The 21,975-nt window shown below is 49.6% G+C and overlaps 1 protein-coding gene across 1 annotated transcript in view; it reads left to right on the top strand.

Annotated features, from left to right (window-relative positions):
- arfgef1 (ADP-ribosylation factor guanine nucleotide-exchange factor 1 (brefeldin A-inhibited)) overlaps positions 1 to 21,975 on the top strand; it is a 41,229-nt gene that overhangs the window by 1,166 nt on the left and 18,088 nt on the right. Inside the window, 9 exon segments of the mRNA XM_048976326.1 lie at positions 15,539 to 15,569; positions 16,354 to 16,510; positions 16,949 to 17,095; positions 17,304 to 17,483; positions 17,585 to 17,638; positions 19,613 to 19,820; positions 21,057 to 21,173; positions 21,441 to 21,628; positions 21,765 to 21,898. Coding sequence (XP_048832283.1) covers positions 15,539 to 15,569; positions 16,354 to 16,510; positions 16,949 to 17,095; positions 17,304 to 17,483; positions 17,585 to 17,638; positions 19,613 to 19,820; positions 21,057 to 21,173; positions 21,441 to 21,628; positions 21,765 to 21,898 — 1,216 coding nt within the window.

Raw genomic sequence — 21,975 nt, 5'->3', positions numbered from 1 at the left:
ACAGTGACTTCTCCAAATGGCCTAATAGCGCTTTCCCCCTCTTCACACACTGGCGTTACGTGGCATTGCTGAGGTCCGGGTCTGGGACACGCACTGTGTCGCTCCGTGATAAGAGTGCATATGATGAGGCTGTGTGTGTACCAATGGCCAGACCTCCGCCGAGACCTCCATTGCGGTCTGGTCCCACTGTGTGTCTCTTACGAGACTGCTAGACAGAAGTTCGAATCCCTAGTCGAGACGTTTCAGATTTTTAGTTTCGCTCGCAGGCTTGGAAGCATGCTGCAATTAAGGCAATGTTTATCTCACTAACAGATGCTTCTGAGGTGTTTGTGGGCACATTTATGTCCTTGGATTTTGTTACTTGCCCACAGTGCGCCTCAGCTAGTGTTTGGAACATTTCACTCAATGCTAGAATCAGCTGTAATCTGATCCCAGTGATTGAACAATGAGGCTTTGGAGAGCCGGACCCACACCAGTGATGCGGCTCAGAGCCGCAAGGGGCCTTCATTTTTGTAGGAAACGGTTCTTATCTCTGCACAATCTTGCATAACCACAGTTATAGTTAGTCTCCTCCGTAAACACACCTTGTTCCAACATTTGGCTTATGTATACGTTTTTGGTTTCTTCTATGGAAGTCCTGTTGTTTATTTTGGTTACCATAAGGGTTCTCCTGGGGTTGAGAGTGAACATTGGTCTATACAGACTCCAGAAGAAGTGTATTTTATCTTGGCAACATACCCTGGAGAATCTTTGTGTGTTACGTGATGGAGGTGGTGAAAGATTGTTCCTCTGAGGCCGTAACAGTTAAGATAGCATTGGCTGCAGAAGCAGCCCATCATTCACTCACTGTACCGTGTATGTTTCCTTATAATAAATGTTAAACTCTTAAACTCTAAAGTTTTTCTTCGGAGGAGTATTTCGTCCTGGTCTTTCTAACTCAGAATGGATGTGCAGACAACAATATTGCCTTCAATGCAGTGAGTTGCCAAAATAATAAATAATAAAAAGTTTCTTAAATTCATACACTGGAATGTAATACATTGCTGTTTTATTAGTGTTATATTTACTGATGTTTTGGTTCTCAGTTTCTCTGACCGTTGGGCAAAAAGAGCGGATCTGGGGAAATAAACTGTCCAGCTGGATGTTGTCCTCTGTGATTAGCATGTCCTCCTGTCCTCACTCGTCCTTAAACAGCTTCGTCCCTCCTGCGTTTGTGTCGTTCAGCGCTATTTCTGTAGCTCTCCGGCATAACTCAGAGCACTGTTCTCCTAAAAGGGTGCTGTTGTTTGCTCAAGGAATTAAATTAGGCTGTCAGGTCTGAACTGGAGAGGAGTAGGCTGTTTTTTCATTCAGCAATTTATAAGGGATTTTAAATTATACCACACGTCGTAATTTACAGTATTACTTTTTGCTGTTGTCCTAAATATTTTAATTGGACTCCCTAAAAAAAAAATCAGTCAGTTGTGCCATTTTGCATATTTAATATTCATGTATTTCAGTCAGCCATGCGATCTTGTTCTTCCGGGCCCCAGATATTAGAGGCATCTCAGTTTCCTTTCCATTAAATGATGGGATGTGAATTTAGGAGCCTAAGTGGGGCTCAGACTGGGAGGGGTGTATCACAGAGTCCCAGAAAACACTCGTATTTTGTGAAGCCCATGTCGACCTCTTAACCTCCATGAATGAAGCCTGGGAAAGTGACACAAGCCGCAGTTATAATCAAACATGGCGAATGCTGTCCGTTTACATTTGTGACGTGTTATATTCTTGTTCTTCTCTTGCTTATGTGACCTTTTCACAATATTTATACCTGTTCACCCAGCTGGATGTTTTATTGCAGGTTGTGAGATTCCCTACTTAAGGGTACAAGAGCGAGACCTTTTTGGCCTTGCTCATCATGACTGTACTCTACCACGCTGCCCTATTTTTGACCGCTGTGCTGCTGCCTGTATATCCACCTCCTCTTTTCTTCAGCCTTTTTGAGCCCGACTGTTTGCCGTACCTGTGGGATACGGCAGATTAAACCTAGATGACAAGCAGAGGTGGACGAAAGCTCCGCCCCCCGGCTAATAATCTCTTTCAGGAAGGAGTTTCCTTGAAGGTGGCAGTACACGTTAATAATTGAATTTTCCCTGGTTTTCGTCACGGGTGGAGGTTGCAGGAGCCGTGGAGCGGCAGAGCGCCTTGCTTCTTATCGTTGTGTCGTCATCTTTCACTTTTCATTTCACGACAGTACGCCAGCGTAGATTTATAGCCGGATTGAGAGGGCTGGGCGTAGTATGTGTCTTCCGAAGCCATAAGGATCTTTCAGGTAACAGAAGTTATTTCCCATAGTCATGGAGGCATAGGGGTATCCTGCGGCTGGGCTTGTAGGACGGGATTCTTCACTGCTGTGTCAGCGCTGGGCATGAGCTCCCCGTGCCGTTCACCATTGCTCTGTAATGCTGAGAGCTTCATGCCGTGTGAATGCAGAGACCCAAACACATGCGCTCTGCCTGACAGAAGCCCCGCATCAGGGTGGCCTAGAGTGCATAGGAGTCAAGCATCCACTGAGCGCTGGATGAGTGGTACATTCCTCCTCCAGTTTAACTGGATTTAATTAAAGTATTATACAGTCACATGAGGACTTGTTACATCCATCCATCCATCTTCTAACTGCTTATCCTGGTCAGGGTTAAAGGGATTAGGGTATAGCAAATTAAAATTAATCATTTTTTTTTATTGTTCTGTCACTGGAAGGAACAAAGTAATTATTATTTTAATTTTTGGCAAATATGTAACATTTCCCAGCAGAATATAACATGGCACATTGGCTGTTTGAGCATTTTACACACTAGGGAATGTGGGTCTTGCGTTGGGACAATTCCTGGCACGATAAGATGACCCACACTGGATTAATGGAGAAGAGGGAGGAGACACTATGAGATGACAGGGCAGTGCTCAGTGCTGAACATTTCATAGACCTGTTACTGCCAGGGTTGGAATGTCCTCCTGTGTGTCCCTGTCACAGCAGTGATTACATGTGTCACATTCAGTTTTACCATAAAGTCACATAATCATTGTTTGTTTCCTGCTGAAATTCTATTCTAAAATTCTGAAAACAAGAACGAATGAAATGGATCATAATGGTTTGCGCTGGGATGTGGAATGTAGCTGATTTATTGAATTTGCAGAAAGCTGTTCCGAGTAACATAAAAACCAAAGGTACTTGGTATGACGATCTGAGATCATCCATCAGTGTTCCTGAACCGCTTATCCAGGACGGGGTCACAGAGAGTCTGGAGCCTTTCCCAGGAAGCACTGGGCTCTGGGCACGGAATGCCAGTCCATGCCAGGGCACGCGATCACACAGTGTGGGCAGGTTATAAGAACTAGCCCCATTTCTTGACTGCAGGAGAACACAGAATGCCAGGAGGACACCTAATCAAGCATGGTTAGAACATACAAACTCCACACGCAAGGCTGGGGAGAGAAATTGAAGTATCATCGCTGAAGGTGTGAGGCGACAATTCTGCCCACTGTGCCACCCTGCTTTGAGCACACAGTGTCCCAATGAAGCCACAGGAGAGCATATATTAAATGTCACCAACTGTGGGTCTTAGGTCACGCTTCTGGCCTGTAGGTTCCGTTTTGACCAAGGTCAAGACTGGAGGGTGACTGCAGTTTAATGCACCATCAGAAGAACCGCTCACGGTGTGGGGGGCCTGCGTGCGGTCGGGAGGCTCCGGGCACGGTCAGAAGGGCCATGTACGATTGGGGGGGGGGGGGGCCTTCGTGCATTCATAATGCAGTCAGTACTCTGACAGCTCTAAAAGTATAACCATGTAGAGAATTGCTGTAATATATGCAAGAAGTTGTAAAATGTACAGGTTACATTAAGTACTAGTATTTCTAAATATGTACATTGTACGTTGTAAATGGCCACAGGTGTCAGACGTGTGGTTGGGGGAATGGGGGGTGAACTACACTGGTGAGGATTACAGCCATGATTTAGTTTCCTTGTGAAGCGCAGTGAGCATCTCGGGTGGGAGGGTCTGGCACCCGGCCGCAGTTATGCGAGTAGCCTGACCTGTGTCTGTGTGACGGGAACGGCGGTATGACATGCCCCCCCCCCTAATGGGCTGGATGCCAGGGGCCGCCAAAATGTGAAGGTGTTAGGGACTTGAATGTGCCCCCCACCTGTTCCTATGGGTTGTTGGACTGCCCACCATATATTTAGTCACACACGTAAAGCTCATGTACTCCCAGTGCCACTATGACTTCAGCTCCAGGGATGCTTCATTTGGGAAGCACTACGCCCCCTGCTGCCCAGGGAACCACATTGGCCTGGGGCAGATAGGCCCTGGGACTTGAAATTCCACTCTAGGAACTGTCTGTAAGCAGAGCCATCGGAAACAGGGAGATAAAGCATTGTGCAGTGGGAGGGATTTCATTACACTCATGCCATCTATTATCCATGGCAGCGAGCCTCTCACCCGATCCGTCTTGGCATCAATTAATCATGGCTCACCTGTGATGCTGGGCAGCGGGTGCACGCGCTCGCCTGGAAAAGCTCCGTGGAAGTTGTGCTTCATGCCCTAGGCTGTGCCTTGTTGACAGTGAGGCCAGCTGAGGGCACGAGGGGCTGGTGGTGTGTGACTCAGCAATTTAAGACTCCGTGCCCGCTATTGTAGACCGCTGGTTGAAATCGCAGGGCTAGCAGACTGATGCCTTTTTAGACTTTTTGCGTCGTGACCCCCAAGCTTCGCTGTCACCTCTACAGTGTGTGTCTGTATGTCTCATGGAGAGCAAGATGGGACAGATGAAAGTGCTTTATTCATTGCCAGCAGGAAATTGTGTCACTATTCTAATGTAGCCTGTCTAGACTCCCATGCAAGAGATGGCTACAGTGTGGCCTGCAGTTCAATGCGTGCCGGTTAGCACGTTTTAAACTTCTGAACTCGCATGGTCTGTGACATGGACACAGTGGCAGGACATTTCTTTGATGATCTTTCCTGACTGTGGATTATCTCTAGAGGGAGCGATTTGTCAGTAATACTGATATTTCCAGCAGCTGAAATGGGTGAAAGCTTTAAATACCTTGGAATTCCACTGTACAATAAACTGAGCTTCAACTGGCATATAATGGAAATTCATTCATTCATTCATTCATCCGGGATCGTCTATTATATTGAAACTTAAAGGACTCTGTCGCCCCCTGTCTTGTTCTACTCTTTTACCCAAAGAATCTTTTACAATACTCTATTGTTCAACTCATCCTGCTCTACTGCTACCAAGATAATGGGTCTCCCACACTCAGCCTCTCTGATTTTAACTGTAGGCCTTCAAACACATTGCATTAACGATAGCACAGGACAGCACGCATCCACTAAACTGGTACTTCACTGTACTGCCCTCTGGGCACAGGTACAGCTCCACAAGGTGCTTACTTTGGCAAAAGCCTAGTATCCAGAGCCATATAGTTGCCCTAATGGGTGACTCGCTGGGGGAACTAGTACCTCGTATCCACCGACACAGAGTCGGTGCTGGAACTGGGCTGGTTCTCGCTTGGTGCTTTTCAAGAACCTGCCCGTTTCCACTGGTTTCAAAAAAAGAACAGAACGGAAATGTTACTTGGGCAAGGCAGACTTTAGAGAAAAGTAAAAGAGTATATGAATTCCGTTTTTGGATAAATTTTGATATTTGACCATTTTGGTGCTGTTTCGGATTTTAAGTTTTTTTATGAGCTTAAGTTATTATGAGTTTTTATTGTTTTCAAAGTACGACTCCTTCTGCTCCACATCTATGGCTTGTATCCACTTTTGTCTCCTTAAAGGCTGTATTTCACCTCAGTCTGTGTGTGTGAGTAAGTTTGTTCTTGGTTCCTGTTTTACCGCTGTCTTTTTAAGATCACGCGATAAAATTGCCTGCTAAAAATCAACCTCTGCTGTCCGTCTTATGAACTGTTCGCCACTCAACCATTTCATGTATTTGACCTGCGATTTTTGTAATTCATTATTATATCTGACCAGCAATTGATCTTTTGTTTTCCACTGAATAAAAAAAAAAAAACATTTAACATTATTCCACTAATAAGCTGGCAAGTTGTTTCACTGACGATATTAGACTGAACCGCATTGGTTAACAATCGAATTATCTGGCTCTGCGGAAGGTTTGGATGCGATAACCAGTACCACTTTCACAGAAGGTGTGGTTCTGAATTCTGAGACCAGCTTTTCTGTGATGCTGTGCTGCAGCCATTGTTGCTAGCCCAGGCCAGGTTTTGTGTGGTGGAAACGCGTGGAACCCGGCACCAGCCCCATGTTGGTGGACACAGGGTATAGGAGTTTAGTTTCTCTCTTAGGATTTCTTTTACCTGCTGTCGCGTGCCATCTATGCTGTATCCTGTACTATTGTTGTGTGACAATAGTATTTGTGCTATATTTTCTGTAGTTATTCTGTAATAACAGGTGTAAAATGTGATTCCTGTGGGATGTGCAGGGTTGTGGAAAAGAATTTTCCTCAATGGGGACAGTAAAGTCCAACTTAAAAAAGGGATTGATACCAGAGATGAGGCCACCTTAGAAACAGTATATCCATTCACTTCCTGATGGTCCTGTTTGTTCATAGAACTCTTAATTTATTGTATTCTCATAAATATGTATTACCGGTACAGTGTATGGCTCTGTGGGCCCATGCCCGTGTCCCAAAGATTAGTGGTTTGAATCTCGTGGTCGGCAGTGTGATCATATCACTATTGGGCCCTTGAGCAAGGCTCCTAACCCCAAAAACCACTCCAGGGTTACCGGATAAATTGCCCTGGGCTTCACCCTTACCTGTAGATGTGTATGTGCAAAGATAGAATTTCATGGTTCTTGTATTTTATTTCTACAATGGCAACGAAGGCGTTTTTTCTTCCTGTTAATTTGAGGCCACTTTTTATCGAGGGTGTGTCATGTGTGACTGCCTCTTGGGTGTTTACTTGTGTCTGCTTGTGTCCCGTCAGCCCTTACGCAGGAAACGGGCAATCTGCCAGGATCGGTGCCGTTATACAAGCCTTAGGGGGTGTGAGGCTTTTGACAGTGATGACGCTTCGCGGTCCTGTCTGAAGTAGGACCTCTCTGCGTGTGCTAGTCAGACTGACTGCTCGCCAAATGGTGTCTTCTGCAAAGCCAGCGCCGGCGGCTTGCAGGCCTAGAGCCAGGGAGAGCAGGCAGATTGTGCACGGTCCTGTTTCAGTGTAAATCTTCACTTTTTACGTGTGTCTAAGGAGGCGGTTTTCATTCGTGGAGGATTCGGGATTGGTTGGGCCGTGTAGAGTGAGATTAGCTTACGGAACAAGGCGCTGGTTTCTTTAGCGTCTCTGAATTATTGATTCTATTACGGTACCGTGGTATTCTCTTCCATACTGGGCTTTTGTCTCGGTCCGACTGTAAAAGGTTCAGCACTTTAGGTTGTTATGGTGATGTGGTGACACAATGCCCAAAGTGGCTCGGCGATGGCGTAGCCTGGGCAACTCCCTGCATGCAGTCGGACCCCGGGCCATAAAGGTGCCAGACTGGCCCTGGAGGTTTATCGTGGTCTGCTGTCTTCGGGGCCCTGGTTGGGCAAGTCCTGCCACTTTCACAAAGTAAGAGGTTGGGAAGACGCTCATATTTCAGTTCAGGCCCTTAGACAAGTCCCGTGCTCGTGCTATCCAGAATGAAGTGTAAATAAGTGGATGACAAGTCATGTTAGTCCTGTAGAAAGAGTAAATATTCTTCAGCCTTAAGCACCCATCAGCCAGTGCTCTATAGACTCCGTTCTATAGGGTTATAGAATGGATTCTCAGTAGAATGACACCTGGGTGGGAGGGGGGGGGGGGGGGAATTCTGCCTGCTGAATAAAAACAACCACACATGTCACCTAGAAGCAGAAGTGAGCTTCTTTCCCAGGGTAGATGATCGCAGGGTCACCTAACAGAGTGTGTCCAAGAAAATAATAGATGATATAAAAAATCAGATACTGGTTAGGAGAAGTCAAGGCTATACGAAAATGGCCCGTTTATTGGTTTTAATATTGTGGTGAAGCTGGACAGCTCTGCGGATCGTCACTGAAAGATGGTCACCATGGCATCGTTTCAGCGCAGTAATGAGATGCGAGGTGGTGTTTGGAACGGCCACTGCCGGCCGGGCTCGCTGCCGGCTGTCCTTGTGCCGCCCGTCTGGACGGCGTATGCAGTGCCGATGCTGCAGCCGGGTACGCCAGGCGCCCTTACAGCCAGTGCGGCCGCACTGCGCTTTCGCTCACTCTGCATCCCTGCTGTTTGTTTGGGTCGCTCGCCTCAGAAATGAGGGACGGTGCTGTGATCAGGGGAAGCTCATGTCCACCCACTGCTCGCCTGTGTCTTTAAATGGACCCCTGCTGTCTGTTACTTTGTCTGCTGCTGGTTCTTAAGGCCCCTCGGTTTATCTCTCTCCTCTCCTCCTCTCAGTGTCACTCAGCAGTTATCAGTGGGAAAAGGTAACTTTGATTCGCCGCACAAACATCGAACGGAAAAGCTTCTCGAGTCGTCGTTTTGTCACTATCGTTTGATGTGGGGTTGTGGGTCACCTCGCGGAGATGGGGGGAGGGGGAGAGGCTGTGTAATCTCTCTTGTTAGGGAGAGCTTCTATTGAGGGTCACATGGGAGACCACGTGTAGCCCAACTGTTGGGATGCGATCTCGGTAGCAGAACCATGGCAACATGTAAATCCTAATCCAGGTTTAGGGTAGAACAAGTGTATGTTCTACAGTAAGCCTTGTGTCAAAATATGCACCATCATAGAATCATGCCATTCAGTGGTTTGAGTGTTGGGAATGTGTCCTTAGTAACTGGGGAGCAATAAAAGGAGCACTGATTTAATGAAGTAATTAGGCAGTGATGCTGAGTTTCTGCTGCTGTCACTGTAATACGTTGGGTTATCAGAAGACTCTTTACACTTCCCCTTCCGATATGGTGTTGAGTGTTTCCTAATTCGCACACAACACTGACTGAATATATGTAGCGAGCACCTTACAGTCCTCAGTGGATTCCTTTGCTTTGGGTGTGACGGGAGTTAGATCCAGACTCTCTAAGTGCTGAATTGTGGCCAGCATTTTCTATATTGACCTTGTTATTCTTGGCATGACAGTGACCTTTACATAACTTTGTATTGCACTTTTGAGAAAAAGTTATCTGGATTTCTGGCTGAACATCTCCTTAAATGTGACGTGATCTTCATCTGTATCGTAGTAGATTGGCCGGTGTGCGGTTCTGTGGGTTTGGACTTTCCTAGGGATTTCCTGTAGGTACTCCGATTTCTTCCCACAGTCCGAAGACGTATTGTCAGGCTAATTGATGTTTCTGAATTGCCCATGAATGTGCGATTATCAGTCTGTGCCCTGTGATGTACTGGCATCCCATCTGAGGTGACCCATGATGTGTGGGATAGGGTCCGGGCTCTGGGCCCCCTGTAACCGTATCAAGGATGAATGGTGGTTGGATGGATCTTTATTGAGCAAATTTGTTTCAACGGTACAGGTCATTGAAAGAAAAAGGATACAAACCCTGAGCAAGAGCATAGCTGGAATTAGCAATTCCAATCAGTTTAGGTTTGGGTTTGACCCATCTTGCCGTATATAAACCACTCGATTTAGCTGCTTCTGAAAATGTTCACCCCATGCCATCATCTGGAGATCTTTTTCTTTAGAGCCACACAAATATCACATCACGATGTACTTGTGATCATATAGCGCATGCCAAATAATCACCAGCAGATTAGTATTGCACCTAATACTGGGAATACGTAGGAATTCTGGGAATCTCTATAAACTCAGCATACCCTTACGTTTAATAGACTTTAATCTGCAAAAGTACCGCCATGCCACCGACGTCTTTACTTGTTTATTCAAGATATCTCCTCTCTTGAAAGATACTGTTTCTGCTGAGTTGTCACTTCCCTCACCGCCACTTAAATGTTTATCACTGCCGTGACATGGCAAAGCTGTGCCATGCGGCCTGCTCCACTAAGCAAATTTAATTAATATATGGGTGCGGGGAATTTATGTAGCTTACTCACTTCTGGGTGTCACAGTGCGCATCTCATTGCTTAAAATATTATACTTCTAACGTTCTTGCCAAATTGTGGGCATAAGTAACATCTGTGTAGTACCTAAAAGCCGGTGTCCAGGCAAATATTTCGCCCATCATCTAAAGCCCCGGTGATTTTTGATCGTGCATGATATAATCGCGAGGACATCGTGACGTGTGGCTCTATTTTCGTTTTTTTTATTGAATGTTTGTAGGGATTAAATACAGAATCTGTTTGGTTCCAACAGCCAGTTCATGTACTCTGTAAATGAACATGTTAAATATTCAGGCGAATGTGTTTGACGTTTGTGATCTTTGCACTGAAATACACGGTTCCCCTCCCGCCTGACGAGTTCTCCTTTAATCATCTGTGACTTTCTGCATGAAAGGGAGGAAAAAAAGCAGGACTCACGTCCAGCTGGATTCCTCTGCGTTTGGAGGGCGGGGTTTGTGCCCTTCACCCAGGCTGATGCACACGATGTTGCCTGACTGGTTATATAGGGAAAGTAATCAAAAGTAAAACCATCATTCATTTTTAATGCAGTAATTCAAAAACTGTGAATGAAACCGGGTATTGAATACATGTGTCCTCCTCTGGCTGGAGTATTCCTCTCCTCCATGGTGTTAATGCAGGGTCTGTTTCACTTTCTTTCTGCATTCCCCTCTGTATCATTGAGGTATGTCGTATGAGGCTGTTTGTGTGAAATATTGTGCACAGGGCAGCTGCTTGTGAAGTTCTCCTGAGCTCGTTGCCAGCAGACCAGCTGTAAGCCGTGCTTCTCCAAAGCCTATTCCTTCAGCCAAACCATGTTTCCGTCAGCCAAACCACACCCACTTTATGCCTAGTAAACTGTACACACGTACGTCTCATGCCCTGCTTGAGAAATATTATGCTCCAAAAATCCAGGCCCGGCATTTCACACCATTTTACTCTTAGCTGGTTCATCATGGAGCAGCTGACAGGTCAGCTGACAGGTAGCACACACGATGCCATTGAGATTGGCACACCTCCCAACTGCCACAGACCTCACATGTAGCTTACCGCCTGAATTTACCATCTGAGGCACACTGACATCAGCGGTGGAGCCATGGCACAGCAAGGGGGTAGTGTTTTGATTCAGGATGACCCTTCTTCTGCTTCTCATCCGATGTAAACAGTTTGACCTTAATGTCATCTCCGATTTGAGGTGGGCCCCTCCTTGTCCTATTGTGGGCTCGGCCTTGGGAGGCTCTTCTCGCGTTCATTACGTGATCTGCTCCGTAGATGGATGTCACGTTGAGCAGGTCTTACTTTTCGGTGAGGTTGGGATGAGTCCTAGTGCTGCAGGAAGGCTGCAGTCTCAGTGTCAGCATTGGACTGGTTGCTAGGCTGCCTAGTACCTGGTACCTATGTCCCACAGCCAGCAAGAAGACAATTACAGTTCGTCATGCTGCCGCGAAGGACCAGGGCAGCGCTGTTGGTCCATAAAGACTGTGTCCTGGTCAGATCTGCAGCGTGGAAACTCCTTTTGGCCTGTGGCCGGCTAAACTGGTTTATTAGGCAGTAATCCTGGGCATAAAGCTGATGGAGCCAGGGGGGCTTCCCCTGACCCCACCGCCCCCCCCCAAAGATAGTTTTCAGAACATTCAATTGATTTAGTGGGTGCTTTTTATTAAAATCCATACAATTTTGAGAACGCAAGGTCCCTCCCTTATGCTGAAATCGCCCTGGGATTTGAACCAATGACCTTCCGATCATAGGCACCATGTCCAAACCCGCTGAGCCACTGCTGCTGTGTCAGACCCCTGTGGCAGGAAGTATGGAAGAATGGGCAGGTACAGGGATTACGTCAGGTGGGGCCATTTTTCCATACTTCTTTCTCGCGCAGCTTCTCGGCTGATCTGGAGATGGCTTCTGTGTCTTGTCTCTTGTATGCACTCTGCTTCATTTTGCTGTCTGTATGTGGCCTTTTTATACAGTCTAACACACCTGTGCTGTGCCACTATAAATATCTGATTGTTTTGGTGCTGGGTAAGCTCGCATTGTCGTAATTCAATTGTGTTTTCCTCATCTGAACTGAAAAATAGCAACCATCATATGAGACGCTGCCCTCTGATTGGCTTGGTGATGCAAAGTAGTCTATGGTGATCGTCATCTGGTTTGGTGAATCCTGCCCCCTGGAGGCTGCGTGTGACCGGTGGCAGCATTTTGACATTGAGGATGGAATGTTCCATGTGACTGGCATTTCGGGGGGTGACTGATGTGCATCTTGTCTTGTCTTGTGATGTATGTGCGATGCTTCCTGCTGTTCAGCTTGGAGCTTCTTGCAGACCTTTGTTTAGCTGTGCTGTGAGTTATTGGCAAGTGACCCAGGGGGATTCACAGGCCAATGTTCATTTAGCTGTTATGAGGCTGGCAGTGATGGCAGTGCAGTTAGCTAGGCGATGTTTACTAGACTTCAATTAGCAGTGGAGGACCAGTGAGGAACCTGGATACTTTGTGGTTCAGTCAGGGGGTGTCACATCCATGGCACATGCTCAGACATTAGAGCTTCACATCTCGTACCTTCTCATCTTAACAGATTACACATCACTGAAATCATAACAGAATATTTCTCACAGACAGTAGCACATGCACTCTTTCTGCCGAGTGACATCGTCTCTCTAAGAATATCCAGTAGGCCCTTTTTATGCTGTGCAGTGGGATTTGTGATTGGTCAATCCGGAGCTACAGACAGGTCAGAAAACATTTAGAATAACGTCAGAAAATGCTGATCTGGTCAGTCATGTGGCGCAGCAGTTCATGGCCATGACGATTGACTGTGCCACTTGTACTGTAAATATGGCCACGCTCTTGGCTTGAAGTAGGCCTGTAGGATCAGTAGGTGTTTTATCAGGGAGCGTGCTAAAACTGTCATGTAATAATTATTTACTTTGTAAGATGATTACCCCCTTGTTTCCTCTCCTGCCAGGATCCTGTTCTGGCTGTTTTATTTATTTAGCAGAAGCTACATAAATCCACAGCAATGTAAAATCGAGTAAGTAGGGTCAGAGCAATTGGGGGTTACTGGTCTTGCTGAGGGGGCCAACAGTGACATCACTCTGCCGACGCTGGGATTCGATCCGGTGTCCTTTCGATCAGAGGCATAGTGTCCTAACCCACTGTGCAAGACACCGCCTATTTCCATGGTCCTGTTTCTCCTGTCCCCTTGTGTTGTGTGGTGTTGTTGGGTTGAGTTCTGTGCTGTTCTCTCCTTTTATGTCATGTCAGACTTGGGAAGCTGATTAATTCATGAGTTGACGTTGGTGGCTGTGTCCTCTGCACTTCTCTGTTGGCTTGCTGAGTTATCGTTTTATCATTTACAATAGTAACCAGGCACCACTGTCAGGAGTCGTTAATACTGCTCTGCCTTTTGAACCTCCTTGCTTTGTCGTTTGTTCTGCCGTTGTTTCCTGCTATGGGTTTCCTCTTCAAAGCACCCCTGTCCTCCACCGATGGTGCGTTTTCTACATGCTCCACATTTTTGGGCCGAAAACAAGCACAGGCCACGATATTTTTAGGAATCAGCCCTAATGGTCTTTAGGAAGTTGAGACTTCTCCAAATCTGAGGTTTGATCTGACGCAGGCCCTACTGAGCTGGTCTCTGCAGGCGACGGAGAGCGGAGAGCTTGGGTTTAGGACGTGCTTGTGAAGCCGGCGTCACTTTTCTTCACATTTATTCTGTGGAGATAAGATGTCACACTTTACAGTTCTGCTTGTGCCCCCAAAGCATCTCCTGTGTGCTCGTGTGCACGACCCTTGCATCACAGAGCTGAGATGATGCTTTATCTTGACTTTGACGTAGTGACTTGGTTTTTACGGCTGGATTTTTCACCCTTTTGTCTCGCCAGCTTTCTCTGTTGCGTCATTAATTGTTCTGTTCTTGGTCGATAAGTGCAGTTAGTACCAGTGACTGAAGTACAGTGGGAGAGGCTCCTGTACCAAACTAAATGAGACGGCCGGTACTTCAGCAATCAGGCCTCGCTTCACCCTTTTAGGATGGTTTCACTTGCAGCTTTGTGACTCTACTTAGGGTTACTGGCTGCCTCGAGTTAGTACCTCAACACCTGTAAGGACGGGTTTACTCGGCTGTCACTGCATTCACCTGTGTACTTTACTGGCCCGTGTCGTTCCAAGGTAGCCTGGCTCAGTGTTACCCGATCCCATACAGATTCACTCTTGGGGTGTATGTGTCAGGGTGATCTACCTAGAGTAGAAGTATAGAGCTTGTATCGTGATTAGGTGCAAACCAAGTTAAGGAGAGGGACCGCGGATAAGATTGTATATGCCTGGCAGTCTACATCATGCTCTTTATCAGAGGGTTTTAAATGAGGCATTTAAGAGCCCCTGACTGCCAGCTCTGTGAAATGCTCTTGCAGACCCCTGGCTCCCACGCAAGGCGCAGCAATCATGCGGAAGTACCACGCCGAGCAGTCAGGGGAGCAGGAATGGAATGCTGGTGTTGCCATGGCACCCGGTACCTGTCTGTCAGGCCTGGTAGCCGGTAGGGCAGCTCAGCTGCGCGGTGCCTGAATTCTGCCTGTCCACATTACAAATAAACTCTGTTAGTCACCAGTGCTTGAACCTTATCAAACTCATTGTCATTCATTACTGAAGAAGTGGGGCTGGTCTTTGCTGTAAAGGTGTGGTCACCTCAAGCTCAGGGGATTGTGATCTCTAATGGGGGGGGGGGGGTGGAAGTGCACTTCAGGGGCGTGGCCATGCCGAGTGGTTGCCCCTCTGGCCGCTAAGGTGGTTCCTGGTGGGAGTGACTTCTTGCCAGTGACCTTGTTCAGCAGTTCACACTTTTGATTAAACTCTCTTCTGCTCCTTATGGCCCCCTGCTGGCTTTGCTTTATTAATTTACACTTCTGCTCTCTGCAAGAAGCTCTATTTCTCTGCTGCTGCAGTTGCCTCGCTGTGCCTCTGTCCTCTGCCTCTGTCAGTGCCTCTTTGTAATTTTCTGTGCCTCTCTGTCTGCCTCTGCCCATGCCTCTCTCTGCCTCTGTCTGTGCCTCTTTGTCATTTTCTGTGCCTCTCTGTCTGCCTCTGTTCATGCCCCTATCTCTGTCTGTCAGTGCCTCTGTCATTTTCCGTGCCTCTCTGTCTGCCTCCGCCCATGCCCCTATCTCTGCCTCTGTCAGTGCCTCTTTGTCATTTTCTGTAATTTCTGCAAACCTGAGCTGGACTTGCTTCTGCCTCGTATTTGAGTGACTTTAACAACACTGTGCTCTTTTCGCTGTTGATGTCAGTTAGCAGCATCTTCTCGTTATTGTAAACAAGACTGAGCAGCCTTGTAAACACGGTGGTGCAGGCCTGAAATGGGAGAGCATGTTGCCAGGAGCTTCACCAAAATCCATGGAGATCCTGGCGATCTCCTCACCGCCTGTGGCTGTTCCTGTTCCCTTGTCTGGCACTTCCTTCACACTCGGTCCTCTTTTCTTTTTTAGAGGAAATCAAAGAAGAGACAGAGAAGCTAAGGTGAGTTTCGTACTTGTGTCTCGGGGCCTGGGCGTGGTGTGAGCTCACATCTCCAGCGGACCCTCCGACCTCCTCTAAGATCACCCCTCTCATGGCGTTTCCATTTTAAACCTGCCCCCCCCAGCCCCACCCATCCCCTACTACCTTCCAGGCCACCTACCAACAACCCAAAACCCCACATTCTTCATATTTCACATCACTCCCCTGCATGTATTCAAGTTGTATTTGATGTTGGCCCATCTGAAATAGAGAGAGAAGAAGAGGAGATCGATTCAGGTCCAGTTTCAGAGCAAAGAGAGGCATCGCATCGAGCCGCCCAGTACTGCGGCGCTGGTGTGTCGTCCTCCCGAACCTGAGCCCCTACCGTCTCTCCGCATTTTAATTTCCTATAGATGTGATACTCCCAACATTACACCCCCCGCCCTCCACAGACTGTAACAACTGCCCTGGAGTAACCCCAGTACGGCCTGATCCCCTAGCCAACTGATTTCATTATAGCGCTGGAGAGGAGGGCAGTCCCCGGTCTCGCTCACTCCACGACCAGCTGTGTGCGTGTGTGTGTGTGTGTGTGTGTGTGCGCGTGTGTGTGTGTGTGTGTGTGTGTGTGTGTGTGTCATCATCACTCTGCTCGCTCACGTCAGCTTCATGCGGCACATTCGCCACTTTCCCCATCACCTCCCACTTGTCCCTGATGTAGGTGAATGTGGCCTCTTGCTCTGTGAGCCAGCGTGTGGCCCTCCGTGCTTATTGGAGGATCTGTCTGTCTGTCTGCTTACCCGCACAGCCCGCCCCCAGGGGACAGCAAAGCCGGCTCCAGCACCTTGCCTCCTGTCAAATCCAAGGCCAACTTCATTGAAGCGGATAAGTACTTCCTGCCGTTTGAGTTGGCGTGCCAGTCAAAATGCCCCCGCATCGTCAGCACCTCCCTGGACTGTCTACAGGTCAGCCGCTCTTCCGGCTCCTCTCCGCTTCCCCCCGCCCAGATGGTGGGATGGCCCAGGTCTATCAGAGGGTGCAGAGATGAGCTGTTCCACACACCCGCGTCTCGTGCCTTTTATATGGAGAGCTTGGCCCGTATATAAAAGAGTAGATCGTCTTTACTGTCATTATACAGGAAGAAAGTACAATGAAATTCAGACTCCATATCCGGGCGTGCTCCTGTATTAGACATATGAACACACACATACAGGTGGCAGAAAAGCTTGGGGTCAACACAGGGTCAGGCCTGTATCCTAAATGCCTGGGCCAGTTTTTGGGGTTAAGGGCCTTGCTGAAGGTCCCAACAATATTATTACTACTCTGCCAGTTGCAAACCAACAACCTTCTAGACCCGGGCACTAACCTGCGATACGTCCTCGCATTGTGCTGTCCGCTTACAGAAACTCATCGCCTACGGACACCTGACGGGCAGCACGCCGGACAGCACCGCCCCCGGGAAGAAGCTCATCGACCGCATCATCGAGACCATCTGTGGCTGCTTCCAGGGACCCCAGACCGACGAGGGTGTCCAGCTGCAGATCATCAAGGTAGGCCTACACTTTTTGACTTTCTAGCTGTCATGTAAAAGTGGGAGCAGATTTAAATGTATAAAACGTGACAGGGTATTACAATAGTATTGTACAGTAATGCAAAAACGGAAAACAGCTTGATTTATTTTCCGTGGACATCCAGTCTCAAGTTGAACTCATTCCGGAAGCAGTTGGGCTGATTAGCTCCCCTTGTCCTCTCCCCTAGGCCCTGCTCACCGCCGTGACCTCACAGCAGATCGAGATCCACGAGGGAACGGTTCTGCAGGCGGTGCGGACGTGCTACAACATCTACCTTGCTAGCAAGAACCTCATCAACCAGACAACAGCCAAAGCGACTCTCACTCAGATGCTGAACGTCATCTTCGCCCGCATGGAGAACCAGGCGGTGAGTGCAGGGGACACCGGCAACGCGGCGGCCATGGACACCGAACGGAGTGTCGGGCGTTTTTTTTAATTGCCACTTCTCCCCCCCTCCCTGAAATATAGCTTACAAATCACAAGATAAGTTGGTCTTTGGCCTCCAGAAAGCGAGAACGGCAGGTAAAGTGAGCAGGCTGGGCTGTCTGAACTGCTTGTCTCGGAATCCTCAATGTGCAGCTTGGCTTCAGCATCGCTGTCTATGGTATCTCAGCCATCCCCTGTCAGTGACTGGTGTGCGCGTGTGTGTGTGCGCGTGTGTGTGTGTGCGCGTGTGTGTGTGTGCGCGTGTGTGTGTGTGCGCGCGTGTGTGTGTGTGCGCGCGTGTGTGTGTGTGCGCGCGTGTGTGTGTGTGCGCGCGTGTGTGTGTGTGCGCGCGTGTGTGTGTGTGCGTACGTGTGTGCGTACGTGTGTGCGTACGTGTGTGCGTACGTGCGTGTGTGTGAGCGTGTGTGTGAGAGCTGTCCCCTGTCAGTGTGTGTGTGTGTGTGTGTGTGTGTGTGAGCCATCCCCTCAAAGTGATTGTGGTATGTTTGTGGTCAGTGACTATGGTCTGTGTGTTTGTGAGCTGTCCCTTGTCAGTGACTGTGGTCTGTGTGTGTGTGAGCTGTCCCTTGTCAGTGACTGTGGTCTGTGTGTGTGTGAGCTGTCCCGTGTCAGTGACTGTGGTCTGTGTGTGTGTGAGCTGTCCCTTGTCAGTGACTGTGGTCTGTGTTTGTGTGAGCTGTCCCTTGTCAGTGACTGTGGTCTGTGTTTGTGTGAGCTGTCCCTTGTCAGTGACTGTGGTCTGTGTGTGTGTGGGCTGTGGGTTATGCTTTGGCCCCTGCCTGCTCGCCCCCTCTCCTCTTTATTGTTCTGTTTATGCTTGCTCGCCATTATCTGCCGTAGTGACATATAACCTTAGTGCCTTAGTGACATATTCTGCACGGTATGTGTGACGTGTGTATGTATGTGTGACGTGTGTATGTATGTGTGACGTGTGTATGTATGTGTGATGCCTATTTATGCATACGTGTTGTTCTGCGTCTCTCTCTGCTCCGCCCTGCACTGTCTCTCGCTCTTTTTCTCACATGTACCTGACACATACGTGTGTATACGTGTGTATACGTGTGCGATGTGTATTAGAAGCCTTTAGGGCGGTTGTCGCATTGAGGCTTGTTTCCTGAGCTTGCTCTCCAGTTCCACTGCATGCGTGTTTTGGTATGAAATCTTCGTACCGTTTCCATTTCGGCTGGTCTTGTACCCATCCCCCCCAACCCGACGTTAAGGCCGGGAATCCCCAGGAGAGGCTGATGGAGACGCTTTGCTCTGTGATTTCTGTCCCTTCCTCTTCGGTGTCTCCTCGCTACACAGCCCCCCGGCCAGCAGGGGGCGGTGTGACTGGCACGCACTCGCTCCACTTTTCCTTCTACAGCCTGCCAGATTTATTTAATGATGCCTTACGCTTGGGGTATAGCGCTATTCCAGCTGCAGTCCCGTTGGTGATCAGTCGGTGTCGCTGCAGGTGGCCAGTACATTGCCACAGGGATTGGGGGGAGGGGGGCATCTTTCCTCCTGTTAATTACAAATCCCAACACTAGTTGATAGAGGAGACATTTCTAGTAACTGAAATTTTAATGAAATACACCCCTATGCTTGTTAAGGTGGTACCTTAGCCTGAAGCTCTGTTTATTTTTAATTTTCTCTGGATAAATGTGTGTTTAACAGTTTAAAACCATTTTCTTACAGCATACACATTCACTGAATGGCTACGTGACCCTTTTGGCAAAGTCTAAAACTCTTGTAGCTGTAGTCTCGGACGCCTCTGAACCGGGCCGAGCCCAGCTGGGCCTGAGGTGTCCTTTGCGGGAGCGAGGCATGGGCTCTCCGCTTCCTAGCCTGTGCAAAGCTGCTGCCTGTAGCATGTTGTGATATTGACTGTTTAGCTGAGCGCTAACACTGATGTCCGATGTCATGTGCCGGGAGGGAGCAGAGGCCCGACATGTCGCCCAGAAGGCCTGCCCTTGCCCCAGGTCGCCGCCAGCGCAGTGTCTGCTCTGACATGCATGCGGGCCAGCATGACTCTGTGTCGGTCTTGTGTGTGTGTCCGCATCCCAGCTCCAGGAGGCCAAGCACCTGGAGAAGGAGCGCCACCGGCAGCAGCACCTGCAGCAGTCTCCCGTCGGCCATAAGGAGCAGCCCGACCTCGGGCCGGCCGACAAGGCCGACGAGGGCCCGGCCCACGAGGATGCCGAGAATGGGGCCGAGTTTTGTGGGGAGGAGAACGAGCAGACTGAGGCCGACCAAGCCACCGCTGCCGCAGAGAGTGAGTTTGGCTCGTACACCCCCAAACTCACACTGCCCTACCCACAGCTACCAGGCCACACCCCCAAACTCACACTGCCCCACCCACAGCTACCAGGCCACACCCCCAAACTCACACTGCCCCACCCACAGCTACCAGGCCACACCCCCAAACTCACACTGCCCCACCCACAGCTGCCAGGCCACAACCCCAAACTCACACTGCCCCACCCACAGCTGCCAGGCCACACCCCCACACAAACTGCCACACCCACAGCTACCAGGCCACAACCCCAAACTCACACTGCCCCACCCACAGCTACCAGGCCACACCCCCAAACTCACACTGCCCCACCCACAGCTGCCAGGCCACACCCCCAAACTCACACTGCCCCACCCACAGCTGCCAGGCCACAACCCCAAACTCACACTGCCCCACCCACAGCTACCAGGCCACAACCCCAAACTCACACTGCCCCACCCACAGCTACCAGGCCACACCCCCAAACTCACACTGTGGCACCCACTGCTGCCAGGCCACACCCCCAAACTCACACTGCCCCATCCACAGCTGCCAGGCCACACCCCCAAACTCACACTGCCCCACCCACAGCTGCCAGGCCACACTGCCCCACACAGCTGCTTGCCCACACTCTTTGCCTCATGCCATTTCTCCCATAGCTGACACACCACCCCCTCTATCTTGCATTGCCCCACCCATGGATCACATCGCTTGTGTGTGGACATCGCTTTGGACAGAATTGTCCGCTCAATGAATGCAAGTGGTTGAGCCACGCCCTTGGCCCTCATTGGCCCCTCCCCCTCCATTCATATGCGCTGTTTGTCCTCGCATCCTGCACACAGATGGTCTTTCTCCCACAGTGGAGGCTAGAGTGACTGCACCGTCTGCTGTAGGAGGGTCTGTTGTGCATGTGCTAACCGTCACTGGGGGATCAGTGCTGACAAGTGGTGAGCATGTCTCACGCGAAGCTGTCGGCTCCTGCCTGCGCTGGTAATCTTTACGGAGCGATGCAGATGGACGCAGTGGCGCGGAATGTCATCTCAGATGTCAGGGCTGAGGGCTGCATCGGTCAGGTTGCCAGAGAGCTCCGCGAGAAAGTGGAGGAGTGAGCTCATGATTTCTGTGGGCCGGATGCACCTCCACAAGTCCGTACTGATTCGCAGGCCACACCCTCGGGACTCGCCTAGCTGACCCGCTTGACAGTAATGTTGTTTACCGCGGTCCCATGGCATGCAGGCCTGTCAAAGCGAGACGCAGATGGCGTGGACGAAGACGAGGCGGCCAGCTATGAGGAGAAAGCCCAGGAGATCGTGCAGAGCATCCTGCAGGAGGTCGTCAGCACCGCCACCGCAGGTGCGTCCCCACGGTCCAGATGTCCCGTCCGACAGGCCACTGTGAGCACCAGTGAAATCCCGCGAGACAGGAAGGCCAAGCTGGGGTTTCCTAGCATCTTGTGCGGCTGCCCTCTTAGGCCTCTGAGATGCGTTTCTCGCGGTTGAAGGTGCTCGGCAGGCTGCGGATGCAGTGTGTGAACGCAGACTGCCGGGGATGTGGCAAGCTGATGATGACGGCAACGAGGAAGATGTTTTGTGTTGAATGCAGGCATCTCCCCACTGGCAGGCTCCAGGGAGAATGCAGATGGCACGGAGAGCGTGGGCGGGACGCCCAACTCCCTGGAGGAGGAGACGGGGCTGGGCAGCGACAGCGATATCGTCCACGCCAACGGCATCCCTGGCACGCCTATCTCGGCCAGCTTCACACCGTCCCTGCCTGACGACAGGCTATCTGTCTCCTCCACTGACACTCAGGTACACCGCTCTGCACCATCACTCTCCACACGGTTCTGGTCCTCTCATTGGGTGGGAGTCATTATTTCGGTAATTAATTCTGGTAACATACTTAATGAACTACTGAATAACTTTAAACCGCGCGTCTGGTCCGCAGGAATCCGGCGCTGCCAGCGGACCCTCCCCTGGTGCTAAGTTCTCCCACATCCTGCAGAAGGATGCCTTCCTGGTTTTCCGGTCTCTCTGCAAGCTGTCCATGAAGCCTCTCTCAGATGGTCCTCCTGATCCAAAGTAAACAGCGTTCCCTCAGGGCCTCTGGGGCACTGCCGTCCCGATGCCAAACCCGGTCTCCGGTCCGCTGCTTAACC

The sequence above is a fragment of the Brienomyrus brachyistius genome, chromosome 15 (genome assembly GCF_023856365.1).
Source record: "Brienomyrus brachyistius isolate T26 chromosome 15, BBRACH_0.4, whole genome shotgun sequence".
Classification (NCBI taxonomy): domain Eukaryota; kingdom Metazoa; phylum Chordata; class Actinopteri; order Osteoglossiformes; family Mormyridae; genus Brienomyrus; species Brienomyrus brachyistius.
Note: the sequence above shows the minus strand (reverse complement) of the source record. Positions and strands in the feature narration are given on the sequence as shown.